We start from the raw sequence: 17,507 nt of genomic DNA, 5'->3' as shown, positions 1-17,507 counted from the left end.
TCCTCAGCACCGCTTTCATCAGAATCATACAACGCATTGCTGTCTGACAGTGGCAGGAATGGCTTAGAGGAAAAACACAAAGGTGGAACACAGTCTCACTGGAATAGTACAACCACAAATTTCATTTTTCACCAGAATTTAAAGCCTCACTTTCGCCACAAAGTAGTCCCACATGCTCAGTTCTGGAGGAATGAACTTTTCCCTGTATGCAGGTCGCTCTGTGGGCACAGGGGGTGGCGTGGCTGGGGTCTCCTTCACAGGGCGCCCAGGAACTAACATCCTCATGTTAAATCTGCGTCTGTGTCTGTCCACATCCTCTGCCGGAGGCTGAGGTGCAGCCACTAAGGGAGTAGACGAACACAGAGATAGTCTTTTTCAATCACAGTAAACTCTGACAAGGACAGTTTGGAGAAGACGCTCTGCTGAGACTGGTTTGTTGCAGTTTTGTCCCAAGTTCAGACATGGCGTCATTGGAAGTCAAGAAGTAGGTCAAGAATTAGAGCTGGCAGAAGGAAACTACGCACTATATCTATAACACACCCAAAGTACATTATATATATATATATATATATATATATACACATACACACACATATACATATATATATATACACGAGGTCTATTAGAAAAGTATCGGACCTTTTTATTTTTTTCAAAAACCATATGGATTTGAATCACGTGTAATTGCATCAACCAAGCTTGAACCTTCGTGCGCATGCGTGAGTTTTTTCACGCCTGTCTTTTGCATCATTCGCCTGTGAGCAGGCTTTGAGTGAGCACTGGTCCACCCCTCTCGTCGTTAAGGAAATGGTGGAATGATTTGGAGCTTTGCTGCATCAATTGTTTCCTGAAACTGTGAGACCTCCAGGTGGACACCATTCGGAAAATTAATATGGCTTTCAGGGATGATTTTATGGGGATTACACAGATTAAGGAGTGCTGAGCTGGGCATGCCCCAACATGTCCTGTGAGGCTTCATCACAGCGTTGCTTTGCGCCATGCGGCTGCCGCGACGCGCGGGATTCCTCCACTCCTCTTTCCATGACAAAAACTCCTGTAACAGTGGAATGTGCCATTCATTTCTAAACTGGACGCTGTGTCAGCCTGTCGATCGGCGCTCAGAGCGCGCCGCGCTCTCAGACACTGTGGGCGGTCTTTAAACCGGCTGGAGCACTCAGCTCAGCACTCCTTAATCTGTGTAATCCCCATAAAATTGTCCCTGAAAGCCATATTAATTTTCCAAATGGTGTCCACCTGGAGGTCTCTCACAGTTTCAGGAAAAAATTGATGCAGCAAAGCTCCAAATCGTTCAGACATTTCCTTAACGACGAGAGGGGTGGACCAGTGCTCACTCAAAGCCTGCTCACAGGCGAATGACGCAACCAACAGGCGTGAAAAAACTCACGCATGCGCATGAAGGTTCAAGCTTGGCCGATGCAATCACACGTGATTCAAATCCATATGGTTTTTGAAAAAAATAAAAAGATCCGATACTTTTCTAACAGACCTCGTATATATATACAGTAGTGTTCAGAATAATAGTAGTGCTATGTGACTAAAAGATTAATCCAGGTTTTGAGTATATTTCTTATTGTTACATGGGAAACAAGATACCAGTAGATTCAGTAGATTCTCACAAATTCAACAAGACCAAGCATTCATGATATGCACACTCTTAAGGCTATGAAATTGGGCTATTAGTAAAAAAAAAGTAGAAAAGGGGGTGTTCACAATAATAGTAGCATCTGCTGTTGATGCTACAAACTCAAAACTATTATGTTCAAACTGCTTTTTTAGCAATCCTGTGGATCACTAAACTAGTATTTAGTTGTATAACCACAGTTTTTCGTGATTTCTTCACATCTGCAAAGCATTAATTTTGTTGGTTTGGAACCAAGATTTTGCTCATTTACTAGTGTGCTTGGGATCATTGTCTTGTTGAAACACCCAATTCAAGGGCATGTCCTCCATTTCTCTTTAGGCCAGTTGATGTGTTCTTTGGCAAACTGTAACCTCTTCTGCACATGCCTTTTATTTAACAGAGGGACTTTGCGGAGGATTCTTGCAAATAAATTAGCTTCACACAGGCGTCTTCTAACTGTCACAGCACTTACAGGTAACTCCAGACTGTCTTTGATCATCCTGGAGCTGATCAATGGGTGAGCCTTTGCCATTCTGGTTATTGTTATATCCATTTTGATGGTTGTTTTCCATTTTCTTCCACGCGTCTCCACGCAAACATCCCAATTTCCTCAGGCTTTCAAAGAGAAAAGCATGTTCAACAGGTGCTGGGTTCATCCTTAAATAGGGGACACCTGATTCACACCTGTTTGTTCCACAAAATTGACGAACTCACTGACTGAATGCCACACTACTATTATTGTGAACACCCCCTTTTCTACTTTTTTTTTTTACTAATAGCCCAATTTCATAGCCTTAAGAGTGTGTATATCATGAATGCTTGGTCTTGTTGGATTTGTGAGAATCTACTGGTACCTTGTTTCCCATGTAACAGTAAGAAATATACTCAAAACCTGGATTAATCTTTTTAGTCACATAGTACTACTATTATTCTGAACAGTACTGTGTATATATATATATATCTCAACACAAAGAAAAATTTATTTCAAACTCTAAGCATTTCTTGAAATCTTTATAGAACTCCAATGATTAGTCTATCTGCAGACAATATCTCATGAAGGGCAAAAAAAACAACAACAAAAAAAAACACGGTTGAATTTTAATTCACTGCAATTTATCAAACGTGAGGATTTGCTTCAAATCAATACCAAGATCAATTGGTTTTAAACTTCTTCAACCAGATATTACATTTTGATAATGTCTTAAAATGGTTTTAAACCAGCAAATATAATGTTATATTGGGTAACAGGGGCAGAATTGTTCAAACTGTTTTAAAACAATTTACCATTCCTTTTATATTAGTTTAAAGCATTTTAATGTTTGCACCATCTTACTGAACAGTTTTAAAGTCTTTAATTTTGCTAAATTGAAAATAATCTTGTCTAGTTATAAACTATAATATTATATTAATTATAGCTTTTTAATCTACAGCCTGGTGTGAAGTCTTCCTAGACCATGGCTGTTCAACCAAACTTTGCACATGTGGTTTACTGACCATCAACAGCTGAAGTTATTAAAATGAGTGTGATAGTCCAAATATTGCCTTAATAATAAAGGAAGAACTTCGTGGACAGCAATTTTGAGCTTTGCATTCCTCTGAGTTGCCAAAATCCAATTTTCTCTCATCTTTATATGAAAAAGAACATAGTTCACAAGACTGACTTGATTTCTAGTTTGAACATTTATGGTGGATATCGCTTTCAATATCAACAGACATTTCACAGACAAGAAGCTTACTCAATGAATCCTAAAAATTGACAGATTAATCAATACTAAATGTAATTAATAACTGCAACCTTAATTCTGACATCTTGGTCCTGATACGCCTTTTTATTCTGGTTTTGTTTCATTTTGTTGTGAGGCACCTTGTGATTTTTATCTAAAGGTGCTATATCAATGTATTATTATTATTATTATTATTATTCATCTACTATATCAAAGAGTCAAAGAAAACTAAGAACGGTAAAACACCTGAACCAAAGAGACACAAAGGTAAAAAACATATTTACAATGAAGGTACAGGGTAAGACACACTGGGTTGCACACAAACCTGCACCATTATCGTGGATGATTATCTCTGGCACTGTACCAGACAAAGCAAAACAGGACACAGACCAGAGCACACAGTGCTGTTAGACAGATACTATGCAGACCACTCAAATAGGAAACATTTGGCATGGTGCGCAACACAATACACATAAAATACATTAAAAGGCAACTCCAGTACTTATCAACGGAGGCCCAGTTTTCAAATGTTGTTGGTTTTAAATTTTCACTCAAGACACAAACAATGACACCATCAAGGGGTTTACAGCTCTGCAATAGAACTGTATTCTGGCAAGCGGAAAAACCTCTCACTGTCACCACTGAATATGTGAAAATGCCATTAAAAAAATTTCTGGGAGAATGGAAAGAATCCCTGTGGAGGTACATATAAGCATGTTTACCTCAATAAATGCAAATAAACGTTTTTTAAACAAAAACAAACAAAAAAACAAAAATGACTGGTTTTGCAGTGATGCTCTTCACTAAGTCCACAAGTCAACTTAAAATAAGGATCTTGTACCTGCTATTTACCAATGAATGACTTGAAATGACTGAGTGGAGAGCTGTGTCACCAAAATAGAAGCCCACCAAAATAAGCCGCTGCCGCAATTATCAGTTATTAAATAATAAAAAAAACTTTATATTTACTAAGGTAGACATGCACATGTGGAACTTTGTAGGGATTCTCTCCATGCTACCAGGCACGTATAATGATGTTTCTCCTTGAGATTTTTCCACTTACCAAATAGAATTCCACTGTAAAACAGTATGCCCTTGATGGTGCAATACTGGATCGATTTCACCCCAGTGAAAATTTAAAACCCATCATCTAAAAATAAGGCCAACATTATAAAGTTCCAGAGCTCCCCTTTAAATAATGATGGAGAACTTGCTGACTCTTGAAAGAGGCAAAGTTGAAATGGAGACAAGTTTAAAAATGAATGTGAATTGTAGAGCATGACAGAGAAGGCATAACAATGCTTAGCTGGGAGAGCGCAGTGTACGTAAGTTTGAAGCTGTGTTTAAAAGGGCGAAACCTTAACATTTGCAAAGTGATTTTTATCAACAGGCTGGCATTTAATTGCTCTTCTATCCTTTCACACAGCTCCTCAAAAGGCTTTTGGCTCAGATGCCTGTTGAAAGCTATCTCAGGCTTTGCAGTGATACACAGTCTTAAATGCAGCCCACATCTTTCTCCTCCACAAACACAATCATCCTCCTGCAGTACTGAATATGGATGAGCAGTGTCAAATTTAATCAGCTCGATACAGCACAGCAAAGAACTAAATCATTCTGCAGTGTATTTATAAATTTCTACAGCTATTACGTATTCAAAACTACATAACAGGCAGTAAGAGTCTAGGAGACGGATGGGTAATTGCAATGAAGGGCCAATGAAGTTTGCAGGTTTTTGTTCCAATGTATCGTCTCAGTGGTTTTCACTAATAAACACACCGAGCTGAAGGAACTAGGGGTTGGTAAGGTTAGACCTTACTTGTATGAAACGCCTTGAGGCAGCTTTGTTGTGATTTGGAGCTATATAAATGAAAAAAAAAAAGAAAAATAAACTGAATTGAACCTTAGAAGGAACTCAGCTTGGTGTGTTTATTAGTGAAAAAAACGGTGTGTTTACTAGTTTATTAGTGTGTTTATTATCAACTAGAAGGAACTCCTGTAGAACCTCCAAGTACATAATCTGGTCTAAGATTGAATTCAATTTATTTTTATTTTTTTTCCATTTATATAGCTCCAAATCACAACAAAGTTGCCTCAAGGCATTTCACACAAGTAAGGTCTAACCTTACCAACCCCTAGAGCAAGCACACAGGCGACAGCAGTAAGGAAAACTCCCTCTGATGATTTGAGGAAGAAACCTCAAGCAGACCAGACTTAAAGGGGTGACCCTCTGCTTGGGCCATGCTACCAACACACTTGACAATACAAATACAGAGGACATTTTGGGAGTCCATGCTGGTGTCCAGGACAGGAGGCTTGCAGAAGAAGACATCCACTCTCCCACTTCTGGATGGAGCTGCACCTCAAACAGAGAAAGAAAAAAAAAAACAGAATCAGGCACCAGAAAGACTACAAATAAGGTGTAATTTGTCAGCATTAAGCAACAAGAAAAACAGAAGAAATACTAAGGTGATCGCCGACCACTAGTCCGAAGCATCACTAAAAGACCCAGATTTCGGATAAAGCTGAGGCTGCGACCCGCTCCATTTACTAATATGTGTATAATAGGATGTGGTCATTACCTCTAATGCACTTTAGGGGTATAACATGGAGCAAATCACACAATTCCAGCTCTTACTTTGTTACGCTTTTAAAAAAAACTTAAAGCTGTACCTGATTTGGCCTCAGCTTTAGGCTCAGAGGGCAGTTCAGCCTTGACCTCTGAGCACTCCCTGCTAGGCCCAGCTGTTGCTTCAAACGTACAACAGGAATGATACAGATGAGTTTAGAGGATGTTACATGTACATGCAGTGAAAAACACGCACACACACACAAACCGCTGATGGCTTATCATAACAACGAAACACAGATTGTCGTAGCACTGCAAGTTGCTGTCATGTCTGTTAAGGGGATCGAGCAGTAGCTGTGTCAAAGAGAATGGGTAAGTCAAGCATCTGCAACAATGCAAACGTGTACATATACCATGCACTGCAATCCTGCAAACCAGCACTGCAATCCACCAGCCCAGTTACTCACAGCTGGCATCAGTTGCTGGCGCCCCAGTGCACAACCCTTCTACCCTTGAAATGGGAGGAGGGGGTCGTTTAGGGCGCTGGGTTTCAGTGGGGATGGGAGTGGGATTTAGGGTGAGGTTGCTCTGCTCAGCATTTTCTGTCTCTTGAGGTTCATCTGGCCTGGCTGCCTCAAAATCATCTGGTACTGGGACACAGGGCAGAGGGCAAACTTACACAAGACTCTGCATAACAGGTGCTGCCTCTTAGGCTCGTACCTACAGGACAGTGCTAGATGGATGTATACCTAACGACAGACCCAGAGAGATGACATTTGTGTCATTTGCGTCAGATCAGAAAAAAAAAAAGAAGGCCGACAGATTGAGAAGAAGGGATGTGAAAGGCTGCAGCAATAAGGACAGATTATGGAAACCAGAGATGAAGGCTACATATAACTAACAAGGAAAGAAAAAAAAACAAAGCTATTAAGAATTCAAAGTAAAATTTTACCTTGTGGGGCCTCTGGTCTCTTTGGTTTAATTACGACTTTGGCCCCTCCTCCAAAAACAGCTGCCCACATGCGGTTATTGAGAGGGTGTGCTGCCAGGCGGAAGAGCTCGTTGCCGCTGTGAACGCCCAGGCCATGGATGAGCAGTGCGAGATAAACTGCAGTGACCGCCTCACACAGCAGCACACTGAGCCTCGGCTGGTCCTCCTCTCTGGCTGACGCTAACAGAGAAATCAGGGACGACACACCTGGAGGCGACAAAAACACACAACAGAGTATATTCAATGTATATTAAGGTAAAATATGATCTGTGTGTTTATGAAGCATTTGTATGATAGCATGATCAGCCTCCGTCTGCTTCCCTCCCAGAGGCTCTGAAGCTCCCGTTATAGAACACCATCTGTCTGCATTAACACAAACTGCCTACTTTATTTGTCTGTTTGCTTCCAGACTTTCATATCCCCTATGGAGCATCATTTTGAGGCTCACTCATACAGGAGTTTGAATACATTTAAAGCTTTAATTGTTAGTTTAACTGTACGTCGTTGTACAATGCACTGCAGCAAAATAATATAATCTGCACAAACACAGACATAAGGTCTCAGTTTATAGTTCAAGGCAAAGACTGATGTGATGTGGGGCAGCACTGTGGTTTAGTTTAGCAATGTTGCCTCACAGCAAGAAGGTCTCAGGTTCACTTCCAACCTGGTCCTTTCTGTCTGGATTCTGCATGTTCCCCCCATATCTCTGTGGGTTCCCTCAGGGTGCTGAGTCTTCCTCACACTTCCAAAGACCAGTAAATTAGGTGAGTTGTGACTCTAAATTGCCCCTCGGTGTGAGTGTGCATATGAATGTTTGTCTGTTGACATGTCAACCCTGCGATAGGCTGACCACCTGTCCACGGTGCACTGTCTGAAGATTTACTTTTAGAGTGATGAGAATGAACAGGATAAGGAATTAACGTGTCAGAGGGACATCACCCGTAGGACAGTTCAAAAACAAAGTGAGAAAGGTGAGACAGTGACGGTTTGGGCATGTACATAGGAGGGAGCCAGGGTATACAGGAAGAAGGATGCTGAGGATGAAGCCACCTGGCAGGAGAAGAGTGAGGCCAAAGACGAGCTTTACAGATGTGCTGAGGGAGGACATGTCGGTGTTTGGTGTGACAGAGGGAGACGCAGAAGACAGGGTGAGATGGAGACAGATGATCTGCTGTGGCGACCCCTAACGAGAGCAGCTGAAACAAGAAGTAGAAATGTACCAAATCTATTTTGCTAATGAATAACTGTTCAGAAAAAATCCAAATTCTCTGATTTCAGTTTTTTAAATGTAAATACTTTATTAGTTTGTTTACACCTATCTGTCACTAAACTGAATGTCTCTGCACTGTGGACAAAACAACACAACTGAATGCATCATCTTGGCCTCTGACTGATCTGACTGGGCTCTCAGTGATGGGCATTTCTTTAACCATTTTCTGACCAAACAACAAAGCAATTAACTGCTTAAGGGTTTAACAAAAATATGCACGCACAGACACTTAGCCAACAAATGACCTGTGTAGGTGGCGATGGCCTGTTACCTGGCCACTGTGCAGGGGCAGAATTGGGAGTTATATGTTCCTCGATGCTTTCTGTGCGCAGTCGCTTCCTCTCACTGAGCAGTAAGCCTTGGTACACCATCCCTGTAAATTGATTGGCTTCAGTCTGGCTGCTGTAAGGCAGCAAGAAAACCAGAGAGAACAGTGAGTCACAAGCCTACAATGCAGATTTCACACCCATTATTAGTCAATGAAATGTACCACAACAAGCAACCCGAGGGCCTCACATAACGTCATTGATAAATGTAACAAAACTCTTATCAACCAACTCAGCGATTTATTTTCACTGCTGCCACATTGTATGGGCACTGCAGTTTTCTGTTCTGCTTTATTAATGTGTAGAGCAGAGGTCTTCAACTCATTCCAGATAGGGCCAAGAGGGTGCAGGTTTTCTTTGCAACCACCCACTCCACCAGGTGATTTCACTGCAGATTGGGATAAGTTAAGCAGATAAGCAGATGGGATAAGTTAATCAGTGCCACATACTGGCCTGGCAAATACGAGGTCTATTAGAAAAGTATCCGACCTTATTTAAAAAAAAACAAACCATATGGATTTGAATCACGTGTGCTTGTGTGAGCCAACCTTGAACCTTCATGCGCATGCGTGATTTTTTTCATGCCTGTCAGTTGCGTCATTCGCCTGTGAGCAGGCTTTGAGTGAGGAGTGGTCCACCCCCTCAGCGGATTTTCATTGTCAGGGAAATGGCTGAGAGACTGCTGCTTTGCTTGATCAAATTTTTTTCAGAAACTGTGAGGCACATCCATGTGGACACCATTCGAGAAATTCAGGTGGTTTTTGGTGAAAATTTTATGGGCTTCGAACACATTAAGAGATGTTACTGTCGCTTTAAGGACGGCCCACAGCAGCTGTGGGGCGCGCCGCGCTCCAGCTGCCATCGACAGGCTGAACGACCATTTCATTTCTAAACGGATCGCTCTGTGGATCCGTGACCATCGTGTGCAATTTCTCTGGTTATCACAAGAGCTGGACATCACCCATTTTCCTGCAGATTTCACTTTTAACAAGAGATTTTGTCGTGGAAAGCCGAGCGGACGCTTCGCGCGTCATGATGGATTCGCTGCTGGACCGACACAAAACCACCTCCGTTTTGGTCTCACCGGACGGCTTTGAGATGGCGTTCAGACAGCTGTCGGTGGTTTTTCAGTCGAGTGATTATCCAAGAAATTGTGGATGTGCCTGGACATGCCAGAACATGTTCTGTGATGCTTCATCACGGCGGTGCCGCGACGCGCAAAGCAACGCCGTGATGAAGCGTTCGGATGAGCGATCCGTTTAGAAATGAAATGGTCGTTCAGCCTGTCGATGGCAGCTGGAGCGCGGCGCGCCCCACAGCTGCTGTGGGCCATCCTTAAAGCGACAGTAACATCCCTTAATGTCTTTGAAGCCCATAAAATTTTCACCAAAAACCACTTGAATTTCTCGAATGGTGTCCACATGGATGTGCCTCACAGTTTCTGAAAAAAATTTGATCAAGCAAATCAGCAGTCTCTCAGCCATTTCCCTGACAATGAAAATCCGCCGAGGGGGTGGACCACTCCTCACTCAAAGCCTGCTCACAGGCGAATGACGCAACCGACAGGCGTGAAAAAAATTACGCATGCGCATGAAGGTTCAAGGTTGGCTCACGCAAGCACACGTGATTCAAATCCATATGTTTTTTTAAAAAAATAAGGTCGGACACTTTTCTAATAGACCTCGTATACTACCGTGTTTTCAGTCGTTTTCAGTTTTTTCGTGTGTCCGCAGTAGGGATTGGCCGATTATCGGCACCAACATTCAGCATTTTTGCAGGTTTCGGCCATTTATAGCAGCCGATATCATAGTTTATTAGTTTATGGTTTATTATTTAGTGTTCAGCATTGTGAACAGCAGCTGAGAGAGCTTCTCTCTATTGCTGAAAGCAGCATCTCTCTCTCCCACTGCAGGACTCTGTGTTCAATTTCAGTTGAGTCACAGAAAGAGAAAAACTTCATCTGAATCCTTCATTAAATAATCCAGAGCTCCTCATGTGTCTGCAGCTGCTGTTATATTCAAAAATTAACGGTTTACTTTACAGATTTAAAGCCTATACAGGGTTTGTGATTCCAGGAAGAGAAAAGAAGAGAGAGTCGCTGATCCTGGCTTTGAGCTAAACAGGGCAGGGGAAGGTTGAGAACAGGAGAGGAGGAGGAGGTGGGGGCTTCACACATCCACAAGAAAATTGTATATATACAGTCTATGATGAAAAAAAAAGTTAATAGTTTTCATGGAACAGTTTGAAAAATGTACAGTTTACAAATCATGACATGTTCATTTCTGTGAACAGCTGGCTTTAGCACTAAATGCTCTTTAAAGCAGCTAACGATCATAAATGATCATCTTCAGCACACAGATTGGAAAAACTACGACTGAGAAATTTTTTCACCCAGGTTTTATCCTTTAAAAAAACAGGGTGGACAATTTCAAATAAGACAATTATTTAATGGGCTATATTGTAAAAAAAAAAAAAAGCACTCCCACTCAAAAAATGTTGAAGGAAAAAAAAAAAAACAATTTTGATGAAGTAATTTCAAAGGAGTGCTATGTGCATCCAATATTAATGTGTTTGTAACCTTTTAAATGTTTTTATGACCTGTGCATAAGATCAAATATAACAAATATGAAATATGCATCAAAGTTAAGTTAAACTGCCTGAAGTTGTGGCTCTTACATTCAATTACAAAACATTAAAAATCTTAAATTACTTAAATTTATTCTACTACACAAAGGCCCATTGATGTCTGACAAGGCTCATCATATCGAGCTAATGCCCCCTGACCTCAGGCACTGAGGGGTTATTTGCCCATATCATTCTTATAAAATATTACTGACTACTTTCTGGTTTGTAACAAAGTCCCGCCCACAACACTACTTGATTTCTTAGATGTCACAACTTCAGCCTGTCAGTGCTGAAGCTTGCTGGTCCACAGACTGGCACAGAAGAAGACAGCAGTGTGCAGATTGGAGCTGTGTCAGCTGTACTTATTTATGTGTTCATATATTCAACTTCATAATGTTATTTGAAGCTCCATGAACTTTTTCTGTGAAGGTCATGTTGAAAGGTTCTGTGAATTAAACATATGCTGCAAAAAGTAAAAAAAAAAGATTTGTGTTTAAAGTGTGTTATACTCAATTTTGACACATTTTACTGCAGGCAAATATCGGCCTGAAATATCGGTATCAGCCTCCAAACCTCATCAACAATTGGTAACGGCCCTTCGAAATCTGTATTGGTCGACCCCTAGTATGCAGGTATTTCTTGAAACGGTGCTGTGTGTATGGAACACTTTTTTTAAAAAAACAAACGAAAAAGACTGTACAGGGAAAATTTATTTTCTGTGTGGGCAAGGCACAATACAGAAAAACAAAAAAAAATGTTCACAAGCTAAAATAAAGAGCAATTTGTATATTAATATAACTGCATTACTGATATATATATATAACAATATCACAAAGTACCCACTTCCAGTGATGCCGGTAACGCGTTACTCTAATCTGACCACTTTTTTTAGTAACGAGTAATCTAACGCGTTAATCTTTCCAAATCAGTAATCAGATTAAAGTTACTTCTTCATGTCACTGTGCGTTACTATTATTTTTCATTGTGGGTCGATAGCAGCATTAAACTTGGTCTGTGGGCAGGGGGTCGGGGTTCGACTGAACTGCCCACTTTCAGTGAGCTGTGAGCTTTTCATCCGCGGTTTTTTGCAGCTGCTCGACTCGTCGTCATCTCTTAAAGCGCGGTGATCAGCACACCTGCACTGAGCTTTACAAAGACATTTTTCTACTTTTTTCCTCCTTTATTTAGAGCTGAGCTGAGACGCTCTGTATCTGCACGTTAAAACAGCTGATCCTCCGCGACGCGTCAACAACTAACACTATTTTCCGCTCAAATGCACCTAAACTCTCTTTCTGAGGACCACATGATGTGAAAACACAATAAAACTTTCTTACCTGTAAATCTGGTCACGTTTTTCTGCATAAATAAATGTTATCCATTCTTTGTGCTCAAACGCCAAAGTAGGGGCGAATCCAGATGGAATGGGGGCGTGGGGGAGGGATGTGCCCCCCTCACAACACCCCTAGATTAAAGGTCCAGTTTTGAAGCCTTTTTTTACTACAACTACTAATACTACTTAAAATAATATTAATTTCGACAAGTAAAATATTTAGAGAGAATTTAAATGTTAGAAAAATGCTAAAATGAATTTAATAGTTACATTTATAAAAAATGTAGGTTCGAAATTGCAAGTTTTACTGTTACAGTGCTGTCAACAGTTAAATATGAGGTCAAGAAAGAGGTCTTTATTTTACTTTTTATAAAACAAGTATTTTCATTGAAGTCAAGAAAGGGTGACTATAAAGTAAGTTTTGGCAAAACAGGTATTGTCATGTTGAGGTGGCAGAAGGTTGTTGTCGGCAGCTGGGAAAAGTAACTAAAAAAGTAACTAGTAATCTAACTTAGTTACTTTTACAATTGAGTAATCAGTAAAGTAACTAAGTTACTTTTTCAAGGAGTAATCAGTAATCAGTAATTGGATTACTTTTTCAAAGTAACTGTGGCAACACTGCCCACTTCTCACAGTGAACCATTTTTCTAGGAGAAACCTTGCAACAGTCAGTAGTGAGAGTTTGTGGATTAAATGACTGCATGAACTTTCAGAAAGAAATCATATCTATGTAGTCTTAGACGTTTTGACCTTTAGATACAGATACAGAAGCACAAAGTAATGCTGGCATAACACTTTAGGAGACACAGAGAAAGCAACAGAGAAAGAGACCTATTACCTGTAACTGTGGCTGTCACACAGTGCTTGATAGACGCAGGCAGACAGGGATGCTGCTAAAGTGTGCAGTGAATTAACCTGAGGGTAAAACACAAACTTTTTTAAAATTTTGGTTATTCAAAATCGAAACAAAAATTTCAAGAAGTGCTACAGTGGTACACTGCTCAACAGCAAATTAAACAAGTGTGAGTTCTGGCCTTGTCATTCATGATGTCTGGGTGTGGCGGAGTCTCCATGTGGGTGATGGTGTGGAGGATGTCATAGATGTGGTTGCTGAGGTGGAGAACGGGGTTAGCGATGACCGTTTTCGTGGGGGCTATGCACGCTGACAGCAGGGGCAGTGTTGTGGGGAGGGGAAGGGGAGACTGCAGCTGTTTTACTGTAGTCTCCTGCAGAGAGAGAAACAGACACGCCTTTAGCTTTGCTCATCACGCAAACTCATCGAGCCATCAACTCACAATGATGTAGGGCTGCAACAAACGATTATTTGGATCATCGATGAATCTGATGGGGTTTCGACAAGATTAATCGATTAATCAGATTACTTTTTAAGAGAACTTTTTAGGGAAACAATTTTTCTCTCCTTCCATCACTTTATTTAACAACAGAACATTATTTGAAAACTTAAAATACTTGAAAATCAACAAATCATCAAATGTCCCATGGCTGTTGAAATATAAAATAATAAAGAATAAAACAGTTTATAATAAAGAACAAAAATAATTATTTCAAATGACATTGCTTTATTAAAGTGCTGAGTTGCCATAAAACAACATTAAAACATATAAATGTTGTAAAATATATGGTGAAAAAAGAGGTATTTTTGTTGCTGCAAATGAGCAATTAGCATAACCAGTTAACCATAAAACCTAAATCAAAAACTGTAGCATGACTCATTATATGTGCAACATTCTCTGTATAACTTGTAAACTATGTGGTCATTTCATAATGACACGTGACACATGTCTCTTTCTCTAAAACTGTATTGTAGCATTATTAGTTATTATTACTATTATTATTGTTACTATTATTATTAATATATAAAAAAATTAAAAATATTATAATTTGTAATACATTTGACTCTTTTACGACAACAAACACTGAGCCATTAATTATTATACAGAAAACAAATGCACAAACATGCTGAAATGATAACAGCTTAATGCTAACTTTAACACTGAAAACGCCATAGACACGCTAACGCGTTAGCATTGGCTTTAGCATAAAATACATCTATCAACTGTTTCAGAAGACCATAACAGGTCAGTTTAACATAAAAAAGGTAAATATTCCTCACAGACATATGCTCTTTAGGGTTTTAGTGGAGAAAAATTAAGATAAAGCAAAATAAAACAAATTAAACCAACGAAGCAGCAGCTCGAAGACCTCCTTCATTGGTTCAAGATTCAAAGCAAAGCTCAGTTGATTATATGGAAGAAACAAAACATTTGCGGTAAAACAAAGTTATTTTACAACTAATCGATGACTAAATTAGTTGACAACTATTTTAATAATCGATTTTAATCGATTAACTCGATTAGTTGTTTCAGCTCTACACTGATGCACGTGTATAAGTGTGTACCTGCTGGCTCTCCTGCAAAAGAAACAGGAGCTCCATCCGGACAGAGGTGACTCCTCCCCCCTTGGCTCCATGAAGACTACAGTATGACAGAAAGACTCTCAGCAGAGCCTGGTTCTTCCTCAGCCACGCCTTACGCCTCTCTGAGTGCTGCTGCTTAGCCTGAAGCCGTCGCCGCTCCATCTGGTGACGCTCATAGGCCCCAGCGTCTGTGTGCTCGAACACTTCGTTGGATAAGTCCAGAGATGCTGTATGGTCTCCCCACTGGTCGACCTCAACATCTTGTTCCTTCCCCTCCACCTGTGTGTTCACATCATCTATAACTACAAATGCATGTGCAGTGACCCCACAAAGCTCACTAACGGGATCTTTGTTTTTCTAAATCAGTACAATGATTGTAAAATACGAAGTCTATCAGAAAAGTATCCTACCTTTTTATTTTTTAAAAAAACTATATGGATTTGAATGATGTGCGATTACACCAATCATGCTTGAACCCTCGTGCGCATGCGTGAGTTTTTTCACGCGTCGGTGACGTCATTTCCCTGTGGGCAGGCCTTGAGTGAGATGTGGTCCCGCCCTCTCGGCTGAATTCTTTTGTTTCACACGCTGCTCGAGACGGCGCGCGTTGCTTTATCAAAATTTTTTCTGGACCTGTGAGGAATATCCGAGTGGACACTATTCAAGAAATTAAGCTGGTTTTCGGTGAAAAGTTTAACGGCTGATGAGAGATTATGGGGTGTTTCTGTCGGTGTAAGGACTTCCCATGGAGCGGGACGTCGCGCAGCGCTTCCAGGCGCCGTCGTCGGCCTGTTTCGACCTGAAAACATCCTAATTTAAGGCTTAATTCACCCAGGACGTCGTGAGAGAACAGAGAAGATTCAGAAGAGGCCGGCATGAGGACTTTATGCGGACATTCCACTGCTTAAGGACATTTTGTAATGAAAGACGTGCGCGCAAATTCGCCGAGTCGTTTCCGTGACGACTCGGCGAATCTGTGCGCGCCGCGACAGGAAAAACACCTCCGTGTTGAAAACCATTTGTAAAATTCAGGCGGCTTTTGATGGCTTTCAACAAGTGAGTAACTGAGAAATTGTTTAACAGCTTGGGCATGTTCCAACTTGCCCGTTAAGGTTTCCAATGGATGTGTTTTTCCTGTCGCGACCCCCCGCGGTCGGGTCCGGCCCGACATGCGACTCTGCCCGCACGTTCTTTCATTACAAAATGTCCGAATGTCCGAATAAACTCCTCATGCCAACTTCTTCTGAAAGTTCTCTGTTCTCTGACGACTTATTGGGTCAACAGAGCTTGAAATGTGGAAGTTTTCAACTTGAAACAGCAAGACGCTGCCGCCTTGAAGCGCAGATCACCGTCAGGCGCCGTGGGCCGTCCTTACGGCGACACTACCAGACCAAAATCTCTCATCAGCCGTTAAAATTTTTACCAAAAACCAGCTGAATTTATCGAACGGTGTCCACTCAGTTGTGCCTTACAGTTTTGAAAAAAATTTTGATCAAACAAAGCAGCAGTCTCTAAGCCATTCCTAAACAATGAAAAAAATCGACGAGAGGGTGGGCGACTCCTCACTCAAAGACTGCCCACAGGCGAATGACGTAACCGACAGGCGTGAAAAAACTATCGCATGCCCACAAGGGTTCAAGCATGTCTGATGTAATCACACGTGATTCAAATCCATATGGTTTTTGAAATAAATAATAAGGTCGGATACTTTTCTAATAGACCTCGTATTCCTGTAGTTCCTAACCTGTATATGCTGGATTAACATCAAACAAAACACAGCCCTGAGAATGAAACCTTTATAACTGAAATAATGTCATGAACAAATCATGTTCCTTCCAGCATTTAGAGAGTCGTGGTGGCAATGGACTAAGCAGCTCATCCCCACAATTCCCTCTCTTCAACCAAGTCTCTAACTCTTCCTGGGGGATTCCGAGGTGTTCCCAAGCCAGCTGGGAAACATAATAATTTCAGTGTGCCCTGCGTCATCCCTGGGGCCATGTCCCATTTGGCACATGCCTGCGGGTCTTCAGCTCACCTTTGTGTGCACAAAAGAGACCGAGGCTCTGTGAGCATTTCAGCACTGGAGCTGTATGTATCTTTTCCTTTCATTTTTCTTTCTCACAATCGGCCGTATGCAACACACAAGACCTTTGCACCTCCAAGATAATGAAACAACATCGTCTCACCACAAATTTTACTTGATGATGAAATTGGTGTGTGTGTATGAGTGTCCGCAGCATCAAATGTGTAACTGTTTGGAAAGATGGTGAAGGTGATAGTCACATTGCTCATAAATGTCTGGTTTGCAACAGGTGGCAGACAATTATTTGCAGCCCCTGCCAATCTGTCTGACAGTGAGTATACTCATTCCGAGTCAGACTGCGGTCCTTAAAGGACAACAGGTGACATATGCAATCATGATGGGATCGAAAGTGGTCACGCAAAGGCTGAGAGTGCCACACGCTCAACCTCGGTGCCATGAGCTGGTTGTCGCAACTCCTTGCAGCTGATCACCGGCAGCGACACAATTCAAATCACCACGTAACCACCATGTTTTCCAGTTACAAGGAGGCTGCCACCCTACTTTTACTCCAGT

At 41.2% G+C, this 17,507-nt stretch overlaps 1 protein-coding gene across 1 annotated transcript in view; it reads right to left on the bottom strand.

Annotated features, from left to right (window-relative positions):
* The window catches only part of dmxl2 (Dmx-like 2), a 157,559-nt gene that overhangs the window by 37,964 nt on the left and 102,088 nt on the right, over positions 1-17,507 (bottom strand). The window contains exons 34-40 of the mRNA XM_034163715.1: positions 14,894-15,190; positions 13,509-13,700; positions 13,313-13,389; positions 8,465-8,595; positions 6,885-7,130; positions 151-341; positions 9-62 (exon numbers count right to left, since the gene is read on the bottom strand). Coding sequence (XP_034019606.1) covers positions 9-62; positions 151-341; positions 6,885-7,130; positions 8,465-8,595; positions 13,313-13,389; positions 13,509-13,700; positions 14,894-15,190 — 1,188 coding nt within the window. The remainder of the gene's footprint in view (positions 1-8; positions 63-150; positions 342-6,884; positions 7,131-8,464; positions 8,596-13,312; positions 13,390-13,508; positions 13,701-14,893; positions 15,191-17,507) is intronic.

Source organism: Thalassophryne amazonica, chromosome 2 (genome assembly GCF_902500255.1).
Source record: "Thalassophryne amazonica chromosome 2, fThaAma1.1, whole genome shotgun sequence".
NCBI lineage: Eukaryota > Metazoa > Chordata > Actinopteri > Batrachoidiformes > Batrachoididae > Thalassophryne > Thalassophryne amazonica.
Note: the sequence above shows the minus strand (reverse complement) of the source record. Positions and strands in the feature narration are given on the sequence as shown.